This window comes from Falco peregrinus, chromosome 1, assembly GCF_023634155.1.
Source record: "Falco peregrinus isolate bFalPer1 chromosome 1, bFalPer1.pri, whole genome shotgun sequence".
In the NCBI taxonomy this organism is placed as follows: Eukaryota; Metazoa; Chordata; class Aves; order Falconiformes; family Falconidae; genus Falco; species Falco peregrinus.
This window is the reverse complement of record NC_073721.1, coordinates 41,195,479-41,218,125: the sequence shown is the minus strand read 5'-3', so window position 1 is coordinate 41,218,125 and position 22,647 is coordinate 41,195,479. Positions and strand designations below refer to the sequence as shown.

General features: G+C 38.7%; 1 protein-coding gene across 9 annotated transcripts in view; it reads left to right on the top strand.

Moving 5' to 3' along the window:
- SPTAN1 (spectrin alpha, non-erythrocytic 1) overlaps window positions 1-22,647 on the top strand; it is a 53,464-nt gene that overhangs the window by 16,676 nt on the left and 14,141 nt on the right. For 4 of the 9 annotated variants that reach the window (XM_055794819.1, XM_055794815.1, XM_013296501.3 and 1 more), the window contains exons 9-37: window positions 88-223; window positions 810-911; window positions 1,687-1,824; window positions 2,271-2,381; window positions 2,804-2,881; window positions 3,059-3,214; window positions 3,561-3,765; window positions 3,895-4,076; window positions 4,890-5,133; window positions 5,432-5,554; window positions 6,343-6,560; window positions 7,335-7,427; window positions 7,835-7,969; window positions 8,495-8,643; window positions 9,993-10,052; window positions 12,306-12,504; window positions 13,769-13,873; window positions 14,666-14,689; window positions 15,029-15,064; window positions 16,898-16,945; window positions 17,344-17,435; window positions 17,832-17,976; window positions 18,094-18,275; window positions 18,432-18,531; window positions 18,666-18,863; window positions 18,953-19,099; window positions 19,652-19,755; window positions 19,891-20,053; window positions 21,148-21,162. In XM_055794819.1, coding sequence (XP_055650794.1) covers window positions 88-223; window positions 810-911; window positions 1,687-1,824; window positions 2,271-2,381; window positions 2,804-2,881; window positions 3,059-3,214; window positions 3,561-3,765; window positions 3,895-4,076; window positions 4,890-5,133; window positions 5,432-5,554; window positions 6,343-6,560; window positions 7,335-7,427; window positions 7,835-7,969; window positions 8,495-8,643; window positions 9,993-10,052; window positions 12,306-12,504; window positions 13,769-13,873; window positions 14,666-14,689; window positions 15,029-15,064; window positions 16,898-16,945; window positions 17,344-17,435; window positions 17,832-17,976; window positions 18,094-18,275; window positions 18,432-18,531; window positions 18,666-18,863; window positions 18,953-19,099; window positions 19,652-19,755; window positions 19,891-20,053; window positions 21,148-21,162 — 3,688 coding nt within the window. The remainder of the gene's footprint in view (window positions 1-87; window positions 224-809; window positions 912-1,686; window positions 1,825-2,270; window positions 2,382-2,803; window positions 2,882-3,058; window positions 3,215-3,560; window positions 3,766-3,894; window positions 4,077-4,889; window positions 5,134-5,431; window positions 5,555-6,342; window positions 6,561-7,334; window positions 7,428-7,834; window positions 7,970-8,494; window positions 8,644-9,992; window positions 10,053-12,305; window positions 12,505-13,768; window positions 13,874-14,665; window positions 14,690-15,028; window positions 15,065-16,897; window positions 16,946-17,343; window positions 17,436-17,831; window positions 17,977-18,093; window positions 18,276-18,431; window positions 18,532-18,665; window positions 18,864-18,952; window positions 19,100-19,651; window positions 19,756-19,890; window positions 20,054-21,147; window positions 21,163-22,647) is intronic. The other 5 variants (XM_055794825.1, XM_055794802.1, XM_055794853.1 and 2 more) reach the window with 3 other exon arrangements.

Here is a 22,647-nt window from a genome sequence, read left to right as displayed (position 1 = left end):
TATGTTTGTAACCCTTTCTTTGGGGTGAAGATGGAGAAACTATGCAAACAAATTATTTCCAAACGTTTTTTCTTATGCTTTCCTAAGACTACAGCGCTTTCTTGCGGACTTCCGAGACCTCACCAGCTGGGTGACTGAGATGAAGGCTCTGATAAATGCTGATGAACTTGCCAATGATGTGGCTGGAGCAGAAGCTCTTCTAGATAGACATCAAGAACATAAGGTATAAAAGTTATACAGCCAAATCCAGTCCGCAGCCCTCAACAACTGATTTGTATGTCTTACACAGTCTGTTGAGTCACAACTGCTGATGTTGTACCACTAGAATCCTTTGATCATGCGACTAACGCAGTATTAGATGGATGTCCTGATTTAGTATTTTTACTTTGTTTCTTATTAGCAGATATACTATAGATATACTGGATATAATACAATACTAGGTATAAGTATTTAAAAATGCTTATGATAATATTTTATAAAAAAATAATTAGACCTGATAGCAGTCAGTTGAACTAATGACTGTTCTAGCTCTCCATCTTGAGGAATTGCTTTAAGCAGAAAGCTTAAAACCAACATTCAGTTTCAACTTTTAACTTACATATTTATACTTGCCTTATCGACGCTGTAAGATAATACATTTTATTCTAGTTTTCATTAGATAAATTCAAATGTATTTAAAGGTAGCTGAATGTTTTATCATTCAGGTGTGCAGACTGTTGTTTCTGTGTTACTTTCAATAGCAGTTTTCGTATTCTGACGCTATTCTAAGATAAATTTTGGTAACAGCTTATTCACATCCCCTTTCATAGGGAGAAATTGATGCCCATGAAGATAGCTTCAAATCTGCTGATGAGTCTGGCCAGGCTTTGCTTGCTGCTGGGCACTATGCTTCTGATGAAGTTAAAGAAAAGGTAAGCAAGAGCTCCTAGAGGAATTTTATCTCTTTCTTCTGTGTCCCTTAATTTAAAAGTTCATTTCTTATTAAGATCATAAGCTGCAAAGTATCACTCCTCTAGGTTACAGGGCTTCCTTCATGTATTTAAGTAATGTGTGCTTTTCAGTCTCAGATTGCCAGCTTCTGCTTATCTATTAGTAGGAACTATTAGGACTATTGGTACTATCTATTGGGAACTCTTAGTATATCTTTCCCCCAAAAGAAAAATGGGTTATCTGTTTATCTTGGTTTAGGTATGCTGTCAGAAGTGTCAGCAAATAATTGGTATTTCTGAATTTTGTTTTTCAAACGAATGGGGCCTCTCATGAAGTCTGCATATTGAAACATTGGTCAATCAGACAGTTCAAATGCCGCAAGTGAGAGTGGGCCAAAGAGATTTCAGAGGTTGAGAGAGCAGGATGGTTTCCTGAAGAGCTTCTCTTACAAATAGGTCTGCAGTCAAAAAGAGTGGCTGTCCATTAAATATCTCTGTGCAGATTTAAATTGGAAAAGGAGATGTTTCTGACTGAAGTCAGAAGGTTGTAGCCACTACTCAAGCTTGATAAGCTGGGTAAAGACTTGTCCTCTATGAGGATGATGATGTCAGTAACAGGACAGTGATTCTTCACACAGGAGGTAGTTTTCAGTCCGCTGTGAACCCCTTTTTTAGAGTCACTTGATTTTACATTGAGATGGAAATGAACCGGACTGCTAAATTAAATTATTTTATATTCCTCTTCTCAATCCGTTAGCTGACCATCCTCTCAGATGAAAGATCTGCCTTGCTAGAACTATGGGAGCTTCGCAGACAGCAGTACGAACAGTGCATGGACTTGCAGCTTTTCTACAGAGATACTGAACAAGTTGACAACTGGATGAGCAAACAAGAAGTGAGTGCCTATCTTGGAACTCTCCAGATACAGTTGATTTTCATTTCTGGCTAGACTTCTGTAGACTTAAACAACTGATATTTACTAGTGGCAGTAACTGCCACTAAACATGCACTAGTGAGCGTAGTGCTGTGCAGAGTTACTTATCTGACTGTCAGAGTTGCTACAATGTCTGTTTTCATCTAATGCTGAAACTATTAGTTGTGACAAGTTGGCCTCAGATTGCTTTTATGTGTGTTAACTCTTGTAAAATGCTGTTTCAATAAGAAGCTAAAAAGAATTATTCAGAACCTGTGGCTGTTAGAGGCATACATGCAACACCATGCCAATACATCATCCTTTACTTTTCAATAATATCATGTGGTAAGGAACATCACTGGCCATGCTTGAGTTGCAGTAGAGCAGCTGAGCATGGAAACATAAATGTGTTTGTTTCCTTACTTCAGGCATTTCTGCTGAATGAAGACCTTGGTGATTCTTTGGATAGTGTGGAGGCTCTTCTAAAGAAGCATGAAGACTTTGAGAAATCACTAAGTGCCCAAGAGGAGAAAATCACAGTAAGATATTTACATTAGGGGACCACTAAACAGAACAAGAAATAAAACAAGTGAATTTGTTGACTGGGGAGGAAACACTGCCAGAGGATGACAGAGGAGGATGGGGTTTGCTCTGCAGAACAATGCACTATTACGTGGGATGTAGAAAACAGTGGGAGAGATAGGACAGGGCTTGACTGCTGCCTCAGAGAGTTGAGTAACCCATATCATGCCAGCACACGTGTGGATGAAGATTGTCAAAAATCTGCACTCTTCCACGTGTAAGGTGATGGTACAGATAAAAGAGGGTGTAATGATAGCTATCTTAATAATGGCTTTCTGTTAGTTCTACTGTGATAAACTTTTGAGAATTAATCTACCAAGTAAACTTGCACAAGCAATTTCTATTACACCAAGTAAATGGAAACCTGTTTTCTCTTTAGGCATTAGATGAGTTTGCTACTAAATTGATTCAGAATAACCATTATGCCATGGATGATGTTGCTACACGCAGAGACGCTGTAAGTATCTAGAATAGGTTTGGACTGTAGACTTTAAATCATGTTCTGCTTCATTACTTTAAATGGTATGTCTGCAATACAGGGAAAGGCAGTGGAGCTCTCCCAGAAGTACAGATACAGTGGTGGCTCTTAAGAAACTTGAAAAATTTTAAAAACTTTACTTTTTTTTTTCCCCAGCTGCTGAGCCGCCGAAATGCCCTTCATGAAAGAGCTATGTACCGCCGTACTCAGCTGGCAGATTCTTTCCATCTGCAGCAATTTTTCCGAGACTCTGATGAACTAAAGAGTTGGATTAATGAAAAAATGAAAACTGCAACAGATGAGGCATACAAGGTAAACACAGACAAATGTTAGGGTAATTTTAAGGCAATACCAGGCTTAATGTAATCAGTCTAATGATAAAAAGCACCGTCAGTCAAAATGTTGCTGATAGTAGGCCGTATTAATTGCAACAGGAGGAATTGTAATTTCTTCTTGACCCCAAGGGGGATTTTCCCATCATACTGTAACCACGCTTATTAAATAGGTTAAGTGTTCTGATTTAAGGTGTATTTTTGGCACTAAATCCTGTAGTGTCATCTTGGCATGTATATTAACGTAGTCTGATTTTAAAAATTCTTCGGAGACCTATAGGTACTAATTTTGGATTGAAAGGTTCTTTTTCTTTCCTCACTGGTAGGACCCATCAAACTTGCAAGGTAAAGTTCAGAAACATCAGGCTTTTGAAGCAGAGCTTTCTGCTAATCAGAGTCGTATTGATGCACTGGAGAAAGCTGGCCAGAAGTTGATTGATGTCAAACACTATGCATCTGACGAAGTGGCAGCTCGCATGAATGAAGTCATCAGCTTATGGAAAAAACTTCTGGAGGCCACTGAGCTCAAAGGTACAACTTGTTCAGAAGTATACAGGCAATTACTTTTCTAGAGAGTGTAGCTGGGAGAAGACAGGAAGCGAGTTAAATTATGTGGAAATCTTATGTCATCTTTTCCTCTTGCCACTCTGTCTCGGTCAGGTATAAAACTGCGTGAAGCCAATCAACAGCAGCAGTTTAATCGCAATGTGGAAGACATTGAGCTGTGGCTGTATGAAGTAGAGGGACACTTGGCTTCTGATGATTATGGAAAAGATCTTACTAGTGTTCAGAATCTTCAGAAGAAGCATGCCCTGCTAGAGGCAGATGTTGCTGCTCATCAGGTAAGGGAAATAGGTTTTTTTCCTACCCTTTCAGATCTGTTCTCTCAACAATATTTGCTCCCGAGACTTTTGCAGGTCTGTATTTCCATAATTTTTGTAGCTTTGGGCTTTACAGTTTATTTATCAGAAATAATCTTGAACTGAAGTGTACGTGGTACGTCCCTAAGAGCAGTATCTTCATGACTTTGAGAAAAGTAAGCATTTTGAAAAAGTAAAATAATCCCTGCTGACCTGTATGACACTACAACATTGTGTTGTGCTGTGAATGCCAACTTAAAAAGATGCACCGTGCTTTGCGTAGGAAATGATTGCCCCTTAGAGTCTCCATTTGCAAACAGCTTATTCTTACGCAGTTTGTTTTCATGTAGCTCAAAGAAATGGGAGGGGAGGGAGAACAGATCAGTTTTTAAATATAGAACTTTACAGCAAATGGTTCTTTTGTTTGCAAATGATCTTTAAGGGAATTAAATCTACAGCAAAAAGATAACAAGATCTGGGTTCCCACAGCTGGAATTCTCAGTTGTTAATAATTTAAGAATTGTTTGTGTAGAGTAGCACATCTGTAAAGTTAATGTAATTTCAAGAATCTTTTGTTTATTTTATGAAATTGACAGATTAAACCAAATTACATTTACATAATGTGTTGTATATTATCCAGGATATAACTGTTACCAAATGATTGCTCTGGCAGTGTGTAGCTGAGGTTCTCTTCTCATACAATATAACTTACTAGCTGAGACCTGAAGATGTTTTCAGTCACTGCAGCCATCTTACAGAAATTCTGATGTAATGCTGTCGCTGAATTTATTTTAGGATCGTATAGATGGCATTACCATTCAGGCACGCCAGTTCCAAGATGCTGGGCACTTTGATGCTGACAATATCAAGAAGAAACAAGAAGCTTTAGTAGCTCGTTATGAAGCTCTAAAGGATCCTATGGTAGCTCGCAAGCAGAAACTTGCAGATTCTCTTCGCCTGCAGCAGCTTTTCCGTGACATTGAGGATGAAGAGACCTGGATAAGGGAAAAGGAACCTATTGCAGCTTCAACAAACCGAGGTTGGTTTATCCCGATAACTCCAGGATTTAGGTGTTAGAATTGTTCTGTTATAACTTGCGTTTTTATGGAACATGTGCTTATTGTAACTAATGGTGTTTGGAGTTACATATTTGCCATCACCCATGGTTCTCTAACTGTTACTTTGCTTCTACAATCCCAGTGGGTAGTGTAGTTTTTCATAGTGCTCTATTGCGATAGTACTTTGTAAGTTTGCCTAGCACTGGATGCAGGTGCCTTGAAATTTTTGTTTAGTCTAATGGCTCCGAATTCACTGATTAACTGTTTTGTGTCTTTCAGGCAAAGACTTAATTGGTGTCCAGAATCTGCTAAAGAAGCACCAGGCTTTGCAGGCAGAAATTGCAGGCCATGAGCCCCGCATTAAAGCAGTCACGCAGAAGGGAAATGCTATGGTGGAAGAGGGTATGTCTCAGTATTTTTTAATTCTTCCTCTTTCAGAAATTCAAATCTTTGTGCTGGAGCTTGTTCTCCAGCCCTGTACAATTAAGAATCACTGCCTGGTTTTGTCAAGGCAATAGACACAAGCCTGCTAGCTGGATGAACTTCCGGTCATTCTTTCACCTAAAAATAAAAATAGATTCCTTGATGGGAACTTGTCATGATTTTCACAGATCTCCATCTGCTCTTGACAAACACATACGAGCCCTGTATTCAGCAACTTTGTGCCTATGATATTTAGTCTCCATTTTTAAATCTATTGAAGGCTTGCATTGGAGATACCTAATCATGATGTGAGAGGCAATCCTCTGCAAAACCAGTAAGAGTCATTCCTGCTTTTAAATAAGTAGGCATTTCTGACTGGGCGTTCTTAACACAAGAATGCTAAAAAAAGTTTCCCCTATTCCAGCATTCAGAATGCAGGTCTGAAATAATATTAGCCTGCTGGTAAAACTCTGCCACTGGAAAGAGATGACCTTTCCTGCTTCATGATTGACAAGAAATGTTATGATGTGGCTTGTTTTGTTCTTAATGATTCAATTATTCCTAGTACAGTTTGACTGACGAGTACAGAGTTTTCCAGTCTGAGGCAAAAGGACAAACTGAGCTGTGCTTTCATTATTCTGGTCAGAATAGGCTACATAGGTTTAAACAGGTCTAATGTCTGACTTTCAATAAATACAAGTAATTTTTTAGTGTGTATTATTTATGTCTCCTTAAGTCCTTCAGTTCCCTCTCCTCCTGTTACCTAGGACATTTTGCAGCTGAGGATGTGAAAATCAAATTGAATGAGCTAAACCAAAAGTGGGACTCTCTGAAAGCTAAAGCATCTCAGCGTCGGCAAGACCTAGAGGATTCCCTGCAAGCTCAGCAGTATTTTGCTGATGCTAATGAGGCAGAATCCTGGATGAGGGAAAAGGAGCCCATTGTAGGCAGTACAGACTATGGAAAAGATGAAGACTCTGCTGAGGTATTTGAGACTTTTATTTGAATCAGTTTTCCATAAACACAGCAAGGGTTTGTCCAGCGGTAAAAAAATAAGGAGCTCTGCAAATTTCAGGACACTTAACAAAAAGGGCAGAAGATTCTTGCATCAAACTGAATTTTGGCTCTCAGCCAAAAGAAGACAGTTTTTCCCCTGTCTTAGTTATTGTTGCACATGAAATTAATTTTGCTGTCCAGTATATTAAACCAATTGCAAGAAACTTCACATTTGTATTCACTCTTTTACAGTGTTGTTTTTGTTTGTTTGGGGGGGTGGGGTTTTTTTGGCAAAGTGTAATGAGACAAATATCAGCAAATTCCTCATATGATGTTGCATTTCAATATGAGTCTGGTTTTCAGTAGTTCATTGGTCTGGAAGTAATATTTTGTCTAGAGTTATTTTACTAGTATCATTCTGTGGTCAAACACATCCCAGACACTGCTGACTGACGTTTCATCAAAATGGAGTGCAGTTTAAAGGCATACTTTCAAACTTAACGCTGTTTCCAGAGTGATATGTGGTATTCCTGGTTGGAACAAAAGAATGTTCCTGAGATAAGGCAGAGGAAAAGCACCAGAAGCATTTGGATCACTGTCTTGCCTGTGAATAAATAGAAGTGGTTATTCTCATGAGAGTCACAAGACTGGCAGCTGTGAAAAAACCCACATTCCCTGTGTATGGAGCCAAAGTGTATGTTTTGAGCACAGTAATATTTGTAAAATGGCTAGGTGTACATGTTGTTTTTATCTTCGCTTTCAGGCTCTTCTGAAGAAACATGAAGCTTTGATGTCTGATCTTTCTGCTTACGGCAGTAGTATACAGGCATTAAGGGAACAGGCCCAGTCATGCAGGGTAAGGAAAGATGCTAGTCATGCCACTGAAATTCTTGGGTCAGCAAAAGGTAAAGACAAAGCTTAATAACAGTTGTTGTTTTTGAGAACTTATTTCAGACCGTACTTGGTTTTCTCAAAAAATTTAGTGGTCTGGTTTTGTAATCCTGACAGAAAGCTGTGTTGCTTTGGAATAAAACAGTATAATATGCTGGGTTTCAAGGTTTGAGCCCAGGCAGCACCTAAACTAAGTCTATCTGCGTTTTTTTCAACAATCTATCTTGTTTTTTCAACTTGTTGAAAAGTTTAAAAGAACAATTTTAAGACACTACAGTAGCTTTATTAACTAAGGGTGAAGTATTTTTAAAGACAACTACATTGATTGTAATAAACATGGAACAACTAATTTTTCTTGTGCTCCTTCGTTAGCAACAAGTTGCTCCCACAGATGATGAAACTGGAAAAGAGCTTGTTCTGGCACTCTATGATTATCAAGAGAAGAGTCCCCGGGAGGTGACTATGAAAAAAGGAGATATCCTCACCTTACTCAACAGCACCAACAAGGTATGTTCTTGCCTTCTGGTTTGCTGAGCTGCTTGGCTGACTTGGTGGTGTGTGTTTGCAGAGCATGGGGGGGGCGGTTTGTTGCTTTTTTGGTGGGTTTTTCTTCGTGTGTGTCTGTGTGTTGTGGTGGGGTTTTTTTAGTAAGAGCATTTAAAGAAGTTAAAGACTTTGCACATTTAGTTCATGTTCCCATTCAGTGCTTTAGCATACCTCTTCAGTTTATTCTTATGATTCCACTATAGCTGCCAACTTCCCTAAGTCAGATGAACAACATACACTATAGGGCATGTGTCTGTGAGACAACTTACTTCCCCGCTGTTGAGGAATTTTTGACCAAACACAAGGGGAGACATGGAAATATAGACTGAGGTGTCTTCCAGACTGAAATGATCTCCATAAAAAGAGCAAACTTTTGTGAGCATCACTGGGCTTTTTTGTGTTAATTGAAGACTAATTTGCAGCTTTCAGTTGCTCAGGATAGTTTATGCTCAGTGCTTCCCTCACAATGTTTTTTTTTCTTTCCAGGACTGGTGGAAGGTTGAAGTTAATGACCGTCAGGGATTTGTACCAGCTGCCTACGTGAAAAAACTAGATCCTGCCCAGTCTGCGTCCCGAGAGAATCTCCTGGAAGAGCAAGGCAGCATAGCATTGCGACAGGAGCAAATTGACAACCAGTAAGATCTAACTGATGAGATGACACCCATCCGGCATTTATTGGTGTGGCCTTTGCCTCACGTATGCCAGAGGTTTAGGTTGATGCCTCTTACACTAGAGAGTAGTTAATTGGAGCAAAACAAGGGGCTTCTTTACCAAGGGCACCATAATCAGTTGTTTTATTCTTACTCTAGATTTTCTTGTTGCTTTTCCCATTTTTTAACTGTAAAACTCATGACATAGAGCTCAACTTGCTGTCTGACTTCAGCATTTTATGTGTTCCTTTTGTTGTTGTACCTAACAACTTTAACTTGTTTGTGAGTTATATCTGTCTTAAGGAGCTCTTGTATTTGTAGTTGTCACTTCTTAATGTGTGATCTGTTTTAAAAAGCTTTCTTAAATTTGGTTACATAAAGTACAGTACGCTCCCTATATAGGGCTGCCTCTGGAGGTGACCTCCTTAGGAGCTGTGACTACTTTGGTGGTAGCTCATTACTCTTTTCTTTTTTTTTTTTTTTTTCCCCCCCCTGTAATGTGGTCCCATTATGGGGGCTAAAACATGCCCCGCCCCTGCCCTCTTAAAAGAGGAACGTGACATTGTAAATAGAGCAAACTGCATGGCTGCTTGGTAATGACTTCCTAAAGCACATGGTAATTGTAGATTAGTTCAGGCAGGGGTTGTGGGTGATAGCCATGAGCTACTGGCTCATCTTATCAAGCCACTTGGAAGCCAAAGCTGAAAGTTTTATGCATACTCCCATCTGTCTGCACAGCTACGCTGTCATTCTACATGAGAATTTCTTCCCACTCAGTTGTTTGGAGTCACCAGTTATTACAGTGCCATACAGTAATTACTAGCTTTAGCTGTAGAATTAAAAAAATAAATCCAACCAAAACTCAACAACACAAACCCAAAAACAAACCACACACACACACACACACAAAATTTGTACAGGCGAGAAGAAATTATGCTGGAAAATTGTGATACATTGTTCAGGATTTTAATAATGCGTAACTTTCTCTGTGGGTTTGCATGCTGCATTCAAGAACTAGAAAAGGGGTGCCTTGTTTTAGAGCCAAGGAGAGGGGATCACCCTTTAATTCACAATCACATGGCACAGTGACAGGAAATGAGCAGACCCTATAGAGAGAGTTCAACTGTACTGCTGAGGTTTCCTTATGTGAATTGTACTCCTGGTCTGATTTGCTTTGTTTGCTTCTGAATTACACCTAATTTTCTCCATTTAAATGTGAACTCTTAATCATCTCCTACTGCAGACAAGCCATGGACGGAGCTGCTGCTTTCATTATTTTTGTTAATCTGACTAATTTTTTGCATGCATTTGCTGTGCTCCCTCTGTCTGTGCAGGACTCTCATAACTAAGGAAGTCGGCAGTGTATCTCTGCGTATGAAACAGGTCGAAGAACTGTGAGTAGGATTAGCCCTTTCTAAAAACCATGCTGTCTCCATACTGTCACTGTTCATTCTCCCTTTGTTTCTTTCTTTCTTTGGGAAAGCTGCTCAAAGAGACATGAAGGAAGCAATTGCTGCAATGTGAATTATTTTAGTTTAGATGAGTGTTGTGGTATGTGTTTCATGTGTTCTTTATAGCCAGTCATCCAGCCAGCTGCTTATCTTGCTGGTCACCTCTGCGCTGCTGAATTGGTTGATGATGTTGTTTTCCATTATGCTGGTTTTGCTTACTATAGAGGCCTTAGGGATATCCAGGCTGTTTCCTTTAAAAAGAATATCTTGCATTTTCTGAGGTGCAGATAGAAATACTAGTTTATTTATATAAATACATATAAAATATATATACCAAGTATTACATCTCATATGAATGTCTTAAATTTTGGGTAGGGTGGAATTATCGTAGTTATACTAAGTAACATTTGTGCTGGGTAGTCAAAAAGCATTAGTTCATTTATATAGGATGGTTGGTTTTATTATAACATTAACTTAATTTTCAAACATGGGTTTGTGTCTCATGGAAAAAGTACCATGTTTGCATTATGGTTTGGAAAGTTGTGGGAGATCCAAAGCAATAGTGTTCGTTGGCTGTGCCCGACTGTCTTTTCATAGAGAATATATTTCTTGAGAATCAAAAGTGAAAGTACTATGTTAATCTCTGAAGTGTTGCAAAGCAGCTTTGAGGTAAGGTCTGCTTCTAAAGGAATTTGGCCCCAGATCATCCTCTGTGAGCTTCACAAGTATTTAATACCTAAAATTGTATGCTGAGGCAAACATCTGCAGTTGGGGCAGGCTTCAAAATGGTTTTTCTCAAGTGAAGAGTAGAATGTTTCTATTCAAACCATATAGAAAGATTCTTGGTCCCTTTCTGTTCAGTCTAAACCGGGATAGACAGGAAACCGCAAAGTCTCTGCTTCCGTGGACAGACTTAGAGTGGTTTATCAGTTTGATACGTAGACATCACAGCGCAGGGTATCAAGGATTTTCTTCAACAGACTTCATCATCTCTGAGTTATTGGTTAGGAAAACACTACAGTGTTGAACTCTTCAAGCTGGGAGGTGTAATTGCTCAGTGTTTGTCTGTGTGCTCCAAGGTGGGAAATGAAAACATTGTAAGGCTGCCCTTCAACTGTTTGAGGCCCCTGCAGGTATCTCAGCAGTGTCTTATATTTTTTTATTTAATAAATCAAAATGGATGTCTTCATGACTCAGTAATGAGAGTCAGCTGCTGCTGTTGATCTCTAGTAGACCAATGTGCAATCTGATTCAGGATCTAAAAAAACCATCCAGATGCAACTAGAATATCTCATCTTCCAGAAGATTTAAAATAGGGTAACAGTAAGAATGAGCGTTAAGGGTGTGACTTTCTAAATGCAGATTCTTTAGAAACAGGCACTATGCATTGCTAAAGAGATCTGTAATTCAGTATCAATGACTGTAAAACTTGTTAGCTTTTTTCAGCAGCAACTTGGGTAAGGTCTTGTAGGATTGTCTGTGTCTATTGGTTACCAGGAATCAGATGGGAGACACTGGTTTTCTTGTGGTTTTAAATAAATGGCTAGTCCTTCGAGGTTTATTTGCCTGGTCAAGCCAATGTAAACGTTTTAGAGGTTTGACTTCACACTTACTCTAATGTAAATGAGGAACAATTTCACTGATGTTGTTGGGAATTCCACAGATATAAGACCAGTGTATGTGAAGTGAGTTTCATGGATTTCCCAGTTGAATATAGTTGTGTTATCAAAGAAATACCACCTTTTTTAAACGTTCAGCAGATTTTGCACTGAATAATGGCTAGGTGAGAAATTTATGTCCAAGAGCTGAGAGCCTAGTGGATTTTGGTAATCTGATGGCAAACTTGATGTACTATAGGAAAATACCTCTTGGAAAGAAAGACCCTACGGAGTCATTCCTGCACTGCAGTGCTACTGTAGGTTAAGAACCTACCCTGGCCTAAGCTGTGATTTGGGTTTGCTTTTGCCTAGTGAACTGTTGCATGTGGGAGATCTCATCTTGGTGTGCATATCCATGTAGAGGAGAAACATTTACAGTTTACATTTACCTAATTACGTACAAGTAGGTCATTCTGTAGAAGAACATGTGTAGGCTGCAGGTGTTTCCCATGTCTTTGGTGATACCAGGACTTGGTAAATTACTGTGAGTCTGCTAATAATCTGACTGTCCCCTGCTTTCCTTTTCTGCTTGTTCCAGGTATCACTCTCTTCTTGAGTTGGGAGAAAAACGTAAAGGCATGCTAGAAAAAAGCTGCAAAAAATTTATGCTTTTCCGTGAAGCTAATGAGCTTCAACAGTGGATCAATGAAAAGGAAGCTGCACTCACAAATGAGGAAGTGGGTGCTGATCTGGAGCAGGTGGAGGTGCTACAGAAGAAATTTGATGATTTTCAGAAGGTGTGTTTAATGCTGCATGTCTTGTTAGTTTTGGCCTTTCCCTTCAGGATTTTCTGGTCATACCTCCATGGTAATTTTTCATAGCTGAGCATAGTTGAGAAGGAAACATAGCTTTGATTGGAAATAAAGAGGTATTTATGCCTTTTTTTTTTTAATTTTGTTCTGTGAGGATAGAGACAATCCCACATTCAGAGTCTTCAGTTTTATTACAGTCTCTGGGTTGTTACATGCTTCCCAGCTGCTAGAGAACTGAAACTCTTTTTCAACACATTCAAATACAGAATCTGCCAAGCTTTGGAGTAATTTCATTGTGTGTAAATCATAACCTTTAGTTAAGCTATTCCTCTTCCTTTATGTTGAAAGGAAAGATGCATTTTAGTTTCCATCTGCAGTTTTTCCCAAGACACAAAAAAAATAATTCTCTGCTTCAGAATGCTGGTAGGCTTTCAGTTTTGGGGGTTTTTCCTCCCAATGCTTGCAATAGTAGTTAATTAGTTTGGTTTTTTTTATTTTGCATGAGGTGTGAAAGAATTGCTTGGACAGATATTTTTATTCTATCCACTTTTGTAAAATACAGAGCACTGAACTGCAAAGATGCCTGACCTCATACATTGGAAAAGACAGTGATTTGACCATTCTTTGGCTGTTATCTTGTTCACAGCTTGAAAGTTGGCTAACAATTTGAGCCAACCTAGTATTGTAGGTGAGAAGATAGTAGCAGTTACTGGATTTGGGTTCTTTTAAAATAAGCTAATGGTTGAAATTAAAATGTGGCACCTATTAAAATTTAAATGCAGGCTCTCAACTAAGTTTTGAAGCAGGTTGCCTTTCTGCTCTGTAGAAAGCTCTCTTTTCAATCTGTTTGGCTGGAAGCATTTAAGTGTCATAGTAATACTGCTTATTAAGTTGGCCTTTTAGCTAATTCATGCAGTAGTATGGATGATAGTTTTTGATCTTCGAGTTGGTAATGTTGTATACCTGACAGTTCTAAAATGTATTCCATTCCTGATTGTTAATTAACTTTCTGTATGGCAAACTTTGATAGTGCATTTCTTTAATGCATTGATGCTTGGCGCTGGCAGCTGGGGTTTCTTGGCGTAGACTTTCATGCATTGTGTGTTCACCGGTAACTGTAAAGGTCAAGTCTACTGAATTCCTGCCGTTTACAAACCATGTACTTCTTGACACCCCTATTGTGCTAGCTTGTTCCACATGTTTTGATTGTGTGAATGTTAATTCTGTTACGTTTTACTGTTCTGTGCAGGATTTAAAAGCTAACGAGTCACGCCTGAAGGACATAAACAAGGTTGCCAATGACCTGGAGTCAGAAGGGTTGATGGCAGATGAAGTGCAAGCAGTACAGCAACAGGTCCACTTTTATGCTGACTTAGTCTAATTCTCTTGAGAAGCAAAAGACTTTCTTCCTTTCTTTTGTCTGTTGCCTTCCGCTTTGCATGTCATTGCAAGATTCTAGCTGTTCATTTTTTCTCTCTGGTCTGATGATGCTGATATTCTAACTGGAGATACTTAGTGCCTGTTATGTACTGTGGCCATCACAAGGGGTATACTTTGAACTGTTTCTTTTAAAATAGTGCTGTAGCAAATTGCAGCATCTAGGGCTTTTTTCTTTTTTTAGGAATGGAAGGTCTTTAATATTACAAGTCATAGAGAATCCATGCATTTCCTATAAGTTTGAAATTTCAGCCTTTATTTCTTTGCAGGAAAAATGGTGAGGAAGAATAGGGTGAAAGAGAAATAAAATAGAGCTCAGCTATACAGTGGAGGGGTTTTGTGGGTTTTCTGGGTTACTTCTGGTTGGTTGGTTTTTTAGTAACATACCCATATTTTTGGCCAGCTTTTCACATACTTGTGCTGTTTCTGTAAATAGTTTTGTCTGGTCCCAACAGAGTACTGAAGCAGCTTTTTTATTTTCTGAGCTCTAAGATGATGTGTTGCAATATATGGCTGAGTAGTCAGACTCCCATTTCTGCTATGCATTCAGATTGTGCAAGCACTGTTTGGCTTAATGACATACTGGTAACCAATTTGTAGAAGGATGGAAACAAATCTCCTGCTATCTTCACTTTCTCAAAAACAGTAAAAAAATTGCTTTCTGTTACGATAAACAGAAACAACTTGTTATTTTCTTTTTCCTTTGTAGGAAGTCTATGGTATGATGCCCAGGGTAAGTGTTAAATTTCTGGAATAGTGTGGCAATTGTAACAGGTTTGGGATGTACAAGTAGAAGTTCAGCCATAACTGTAGTTCATTGAAGAAACTCAATAATGACTTTGAATAGATATAAAAAGATTATCTTCAGTTCGTTCCATTTATTTCTGGAGTGTCTTACCCCACATTACAAATCAATGCAGAGCAGGATAACCCAAAATGATGCATATACTTGTAAAAATTGATTTACTCTGTTAAGGATTGAGCATGGAGAACTTTCAAAGTTTTTTAGTATATTCTGATAGTTCTAGATTTTGCTTCCTATTTAAAGCTGTTTCTTCACATTTTCAAACAGGATGAAACTGATTCTAAGACAGCCTCTCCTTGGAAGGTAGGTGTCATTACTTAGTAGCACACAACAGGAAAGTAAAACAAAAACTATAGTACATCATCTTTTTTAGACCATACCCCTCATGTGCCCTTTTTTCTTTTTTTCTTTTCTTTCAATCCTGCCCCTGTTTTGGTGCAGAATCACTATTGACAGTGTGATTCTAATGGTGTCCGAGTCTCAGCAAGTGTTTGAATTGGTATTGATTTAAGGTTAGGGACTTTCATTTCAGTTTGCTTGTTTACTTCAACAAGCACATTACAAAAATTTGTTGAGCATTTAGCAGGAATTCACCTTCATATACTTGCATACAGATTCTTTCCATACATAAAGATGTCACAGGTTCTACTCTTTGTTTTAAAAATAAAAGCCACCTAGGCAAAGTCAAGTGGCTAAGTCAGCTCTCCATTTGCAGGTATGATTATGAGAAAAACTGAGATAGGTTTCCAGCAGAATTGCTGTAGCTGTAGGAATTGCCAGCAGTTCGTTTTTTACCTCCCTGCTGCAAAACTCTGTTTTGTTTTCAGCTTGTACTATAAGACTTATTCCAGTTTTTATGCCAGCATTATTAGGTATTACATGGCCATTAGATGCAAAACAGTCCCTATTAGCTTAGCATGAGTTCTTACTTTATGTCGCGAGCAGAAAGAAATGTTTTTGTTCCTGAAAGTCAAAGCCATTCATGTCAATATTCCTTTAGTAAGGAATATGGTGTATGTATATAGCAGTATCTTTGTCTTCCATTGTTCATCTCTAGCTCATTTTCTACAGTAGTTAGAAGTAGCGTTTCTCCGTTCATTAGTGGCTTACAATGCAGTAGCTCTCACCTGCTGATGGACAGAAACATCCTGGATATTTTTGATATTACCAAATTGTGCTTTTCTCTAGTATTTGATTTCCATGTTTCATGTCTTACATCCACCCTCTTAAACTTAAAGCTGCTTGTACATCTTCTAAGCTGTGTGAATATGGGGAAACCAGATAAGCATGCAATGTGTTGACAGCATTGTAGAAAATGCAGCCATGTCAACAAGAACTGGTGATCTAAGAAAAGTATTTTTTTTCACAGAGATTATACACATGTACATTCAGTCCTGAGAGTCTCAGAGTAACTATGCAAACTATTAAGTTCTTTGTGTATCTCTGCAAAGGGTTGAATTTTGCAAGTAATCCATCATAGTCAGAAAAGTAGATTGCATGCTGGAGGGAGTTGGTCATCCTTTTTGTAATTAGCCTTCAATTTTCATGAGATCTAGAAATATCTCAATAATTTTAGCCAAAAACACAGCCAGGAGTTAAACCATTTGGTTGATTTCCTGTCCCCATGTCCCTATGACTAAGAGTTTGGAGGTTTTTAATTCAGTTATTGAATGTTGCCTTTTAAATTTTCCTGTTCCTTGTCCTTTTTAAGACTATTATTGCTTGTTTCAGTTTACGCTAACAAGGTAGTACTCACTTCTAAATTTCTAACTATTCTTACTCTGATCTAGAATACTTTAGGTATCACAACTAATTGTTCTTAGTTGGTTTTGAAATTTACTTGCATTGATTTTTTTGTTGTTTCTGTCTCTCTTTCATCATAAACAACAGTGTATCAAAATACTGTTCTAAAGAAGTATATAAAATTTAAGAATTCAGCAGTTTTCACTGAAACCTTCAAAACCTAGGGTGTTTCTTCCTGCATTTTGTAGAGTTGTATTTTACAAAGTCCCTGGTTTTGACCTAGGCCACATCCTTACAGATTTTTAAGGAGTTTTTTCAGTCTGATTTTGGCTCTGATTGGTTAGAGTTCACTTTAATGCTACATGGTTTTTTTATTTCTTCCTTTTCATACAGTCTGCACGTTTGATGGTACACACAGTGGCAACCTTTAACTCAATCAAGGTAATACTACAACTTTTTCTGAGCTGATTTAAAAGCTGAGAATGTTTTTTTACCCTTCCTTTCCATAGTCTTCATCTTTACTCTGTATAAACCCTTTTGAATCAACTTACTGAAAGGAGTATTGACATACACAGCATTTGCTTCTCAGGTTACACCAGTATCTTAGATACGTAAAATCATTTGTTTTTACATCTCAGGAGAAACCCTTAAAATTATTTTATATACCTAGACTACTTGAATTTGTGTGTGCTTCTGGAATTAAACAGAATATATAACATTGACCTGTAGTGAAAGGCCAGTCTTGACTTTTCAAGTCACACAGGTTTCTTGTGTGAACAGTAATGCTGTTAATACTGTGGTATGCAATATCAGTGGGGTATTTTTTGTTTGTCTTGCAGGAACTGAATGAACGCTGGAGATCTCTGCAGCAGTTAGCAGAGGAGCGAAGCCAGCTGTTGGGCAGTGCCCATGAAGTCCAGAGGTTCCACAGGTAAGGTATTTGTATCATCTTTGGTCTTACCTCAGTAAAATTCTTTATCTGTTGAAGAGTTCTGAAATATAGTGGGACTGATTCTAAACAAATCATATTTCAACTCCCAGCTTGTTCAGTGGAATGTAGACCACCAGTGGTCCAATAAGAATCCTTTGTATTCTTCCTAGAAAAAGTAAGACTTTTTAACACGAAAGGATGGAATTGCTGCAGGCTTTGGGAAGTCTGGACCACTGTCTATTTTGCCAAAGTTTGCTTGTGTCATCTTGGGAAATAATTTAATAGAACCATCAATTACATTAACTTTTTTGGAAATCGATGACCTGCTAGGTATCAGAGATCCTAGTATGCCCTCTCATTTTGACTCTCATTTTGCCTTCCCTTTTCTCAAATCAGAGATGCTGATGAAACAAAAGAATGGATAGAGGAGAAAAATCAAGCATTAAATACAGACAACTATGGGCATGACTTGGCCAGTGTGCAGGCTCTGCAGCGCAAACATGAAGGCTTTGAGAGAGACTTGGCAGCTCTTGGAGACAAGGTGAGATTGTGAAGAGGACAAAACCAAAAGCTTTCTTTTTATCTAGCAGAAATGACTGAATTATAGAAAAGATTCTTTTTGTCTTCATTATGTTTATTTCCCTTTCTCTAATTCTAGGTGAATTCTCTTGGTGAAACTGCCCAGCGTCTGATCCAGTCACATCCAGAATCTGCTGAAGATCTCCAAGAAAAATGTACTGAGTTGAATCAGGCTTGGAATAGTCTGGGAAAACGTGCTGACCAGCGCAAAGAGAAGCTTGGAGATTCTCATGACCTGCAGCGTTTCCTCAGTGACTTCAGGTAAAGATGCTGGTCTCCCCACACCCCACACCCCCCAATTTATCTGTCTGGTATATGACTAGTGAAGTATATATGGGTTATTGTTCCACAGGAGTGTTTCTGTGGAGGGTTCAGAAAAGGACTGTAAGTTTCTCTATTAATGATGTGTGTTCACAGGGACCTTATGTCTTGGATCAATGGAATCCGGGGCCTGGTCTCCTCAGATGAACTGGCAAAGGATGTGACTGGAGCTGAAGCTTTATTGGAAAGGCACCAGGTATATGAAAGATGATAACTGTGTATCATAAACATCAAAAAATGTTTTTTTCTGACGCCCTCCCTTTAGAGTTCCAAAGATAGATTAGTTCTAGCTCTGTCGTCTATTCAGTAATGCATCTCTATACCTTGCAGGAGCACCGCACTGAAATAGATGCAAGGGCTGGCACTTTCCAGGCATTTGAACAGTTTGGACAACAACTTCTGGCTCATGGACACTATGCCAGCCCGGAGATCAAGGAGAAACTGGATATTCTAGATCAAGAACGGACAGACTTAGAGAAGGCCTGGGTCCAGCGCAGAATGATGCTAGACCAGTGCCTAGAACTACAGGTACTCTGTTGTGTTTATAAAAAGACTCCTTTCATTAGAGCAGTGCTCTTGGTCTGTCTGTCTTATGCTTTGGAGTTTTTCCTTCCTAGCTGTTTCATCGGGACTGTGAACAAGCTGAAAACTGGATGGCTGCCCGTGAGGCTTTCCTAAACACAGAAGATAAAGGAGACTCCTTAGACAGTGTGGAGGCACTCATCAAGAAACATGAAGATTTTGATAAGGCAATCAATGTCCAGGTGAGGAGTATAGCTGAAATAAAGGCAAGATAGTTTAATTTTTCTTACATGGATTATTAGCAGAAGTTACTGCCATGTATGGCTTCTAAAGTTCAGTTCTAAATAATCAGCCATTTGGGATCTGCAGAAGTTTCAGAGTGGCTAATGCAGATGGGGATGTATTTTACTGGCTACAAACAGTGTAGGAATAGTGTCGAGTATTTGTGTAAATCTCTCTACTGATTTGAATTTTTTTTTCTTTTTTTACAACAGAAAAAGGTTTATTTTCAGTTTCTTGTAACAGAAAGCTGCCTACTTCTTATTGAGAGATTGTACTGCTGTAGCTTGAACTCCAAAAGATACTTTTTTCTTAAACGCCACAGGTGAAAGATGTTCTGAAGTTGAACTCTGCAATCCTGTAGAAGATAGACTTCCTTCATAGTCACATTTACAATAATGTATATTTAAAGAAGGGGGGAAAAAAAAAAAAAAAGTCATGTTCTGTTCCAGACCCTGCTAGTGACCTGATTTTAAGGAACCACAGTGGTGATTTATGACTTCTGTTTTTAATAGGAAGAGAAAATTGCTGTCTTACAGTCTTTTGCCGACCAGTTGATCTCTGCTGATCATTATGCAAAAGGAGTCATTGCTAACAGACGCAATGAGGTTCTGGACAGGTCAGTATTGCCCTGTTAGGCGGGATGCAGACACCAACTGAAAGAGTGCTCTTCTGCAACGCTTTGTAGCTGTTAAACATGATGCCTTGTGCAGTCCTAGTTTCTCATTCAGCATATGTATTTAATTGCATACAGGTGGCTTCGTCTGAAAGCTCAAATGATTGAAAAGAGGTCGAAGCTAGGAGAATCTCAGACACTCCAGCAGTTCAGTCGTGATGTGGATGAAATAGAAGCTTGGATCAGTGAAAAGCTCCAAACTGCAAGTGATGAGTCATACAAAGATCCCACAAATATCCAGGTGAATATGAGTCTCAGCTCAAAAATCAAAATAAAATTTCTAGCTTTGCAAAGCATAATCTGGTTTGAAAAAAATACGCTTGGGAATTCTTGTTCAGTGGTAACAGAGTAATACACCATGTTGGACATGGTCTCCATTTAATAAGGAGAAAATGAAAGTTACATTATGCATGACAGGAGGCCCAAAATAGCACTCACTTGGTAATTATTGATGCATATAATTAATAAGATATGTGGTATCTGCAGCAGCAAGTTTCCTGAAGAAAGCCCTGAGTAGCTGTTCTGTCTTTTTCCCAGCACCTAGATAATAAAATGAGGAGATGGAGTTTTTGGGTCTAATCTTTGTCTTATGTTCTAAAATGCTGTTGTGGTTTAAGCTCAGGCGGTAACTAAGTACCACTCAGCCGCTCGCTCACTGCCCCCTCACCCAGAAGAGGGATGGGGAGGAGAATCAGAAAGGAATGTAGAACTCAAGAGTTCAGATAAGAACAGTTTAATAATTGAAATAAATCAAAACCAATAATAATAATAACAGTTATAATTAAAAAGAGGGAGAGGAATGAAATCCAGGGTGAAGGGAGGGGAGAAAAGAAAACAAGTGATGCACACCACAGTTGCTCACCATCTGCTGACCGATGCCCAGCCAGTCCCCCAGCAAGGATTGGCAGGCCCCCACCAACCCTCCCCCCCAGTTTATGTATGGAGCATGACATCCCATGGTATGGAATACCTCTGTGGCTAGTTCAGTCAGCTGGCCTGGCTGTGTCCCCTCCCAGTTTCTTGTGCCCCCCCCAGCCCTCCAGCTGGCACCGCCTGAGAAACTGGGAAGTCCTTGACTTGGTATAAACATCACCCAGCAACAACTGGAAACATCCCTGTGCTATCAACATTGTTCTCACACCAAATCCAAAACACAGCACTGCCAGCTGCTAAGAAGAAAATTAACTCTATCCCAGCTGAAACCAGGAAAAATGTGAAGTCTCGTTGATTTTTCAGCGTTTAGGAATAACTAATTACAGTTACCTCTTGTGTTTTAATACTGGTTTATGAAGTAGTATGAATGTACTGAACTACTTCTCTCAATCTGTTTTATAGCTTTCCAAACTGCTGGTAAGTAGTTTGGACTAGCCCGGGTATGTGAATTTGTTTTCTTTGTATAGCTTATGCGTGAGCACAAGATCTGGTTGCAGTCTGTTGCTCCATCCGTCAGTTCATGCAATCTCTTTGTTTTCTATTAGTTCTTGACCTACATGCAGGTACAGCTATTGATCTTCATGTTATGGATGTGGCTTTTTTTGTTAATGCTTATTCAGCATCATTTATTTATGCATTTGTTTTGCAGGTGTTCTGCATGATCTGTTTAGTTTGTGGTGCATTAGCGATGTAGTTTCATAGGATTTTTTAGGAGTTGGCCCACAGAAAAATGAGTTCCTATCCTTTTTCAGAAATTTGGCTGTTGGGCCTGTCATCCTCCTGTTTTGATCTTCAGTGGTGATGATTTAACACATGACACAACGTCAACTGTGTTAGCTTGTGTGTAGAATCAAATGCTGAAGATGGAGGATTCAATAAAATGATAGACCTAGATAGCTTAGTTCTTTCAGCAGTAGCATAGAAAGGAATAATATAGGACAACCACTCCAGAAAGAAATAAATACCAGATGGAAAGCTGGCAGGACTTGTAAGAGTCCAGGAATTGGAGTAAAATGCAAGAAGACAGGACCAAGAAAGGGGAAGCTAACTGAAGTAAGAAAAGAAAGATTCATTTATCATTTCAGGCTGCAGTACATTTAATATAAAATTCTAACTTTTTCAATTAAAAAAAATATTAACTAAAAAGGCTTGCCTGGGATTTGTTGTCATGGTAATTATATGGAGCTATGCAATTGGCAGCTTTTTAATTGAATTTTACATGTTGGTAAATCTAGCTTTGAAGGGTATGTTTTTATAATCACAACATTCGGGATTAACAGTTCCCAAAATAAAGCAGTTCATGCAGAATTTCTCATGCCAGCGCTATAGTATTTTCCATCTTTTATTTTTAATCTAACATTTCCTTTCATTCCATTCTCTCAGGGCATTGTATATCCCTGCCCAATGTTACTAGCATTTCCAGTTAATACCTGTAAATTCTGTCTTGTCATTTTTGTGCTATTGTTATCTTCCTGGTGGGTGGATGGATCGTGTATATATGAGAGAGAACTGCATACTTCCTCCCACACCAAGGCTCCTATTGTTCTCATGGTGCTCTCAACTCAGCAGAGAAAAAGTTTTAACAAATAATTCAGTTCTTTTTATAGAGGGGTTTGGTTGTTAGTTCATTATTTCAATATATAATGTGGCCATGTATGGCTTTGACTAATACCAAAACAGTGCAGAAAGCAGATAGGCTGCAGCAGTGATTTCTCTTAATTACCTATAGATTAGGAAGGGAAATAGAAATTTATGGAATTACTATAGGAATGGAAAGGATGATCTAATGTGCTTCTGCTTAGGGTACATATAATTGCTGCTTTTCAAAGGTGATGGCATTGAATATGAGAAAGCTTTACTTAACAGCTCAGCTTAATGCAAGGAACGTGGCATGGGCATCTG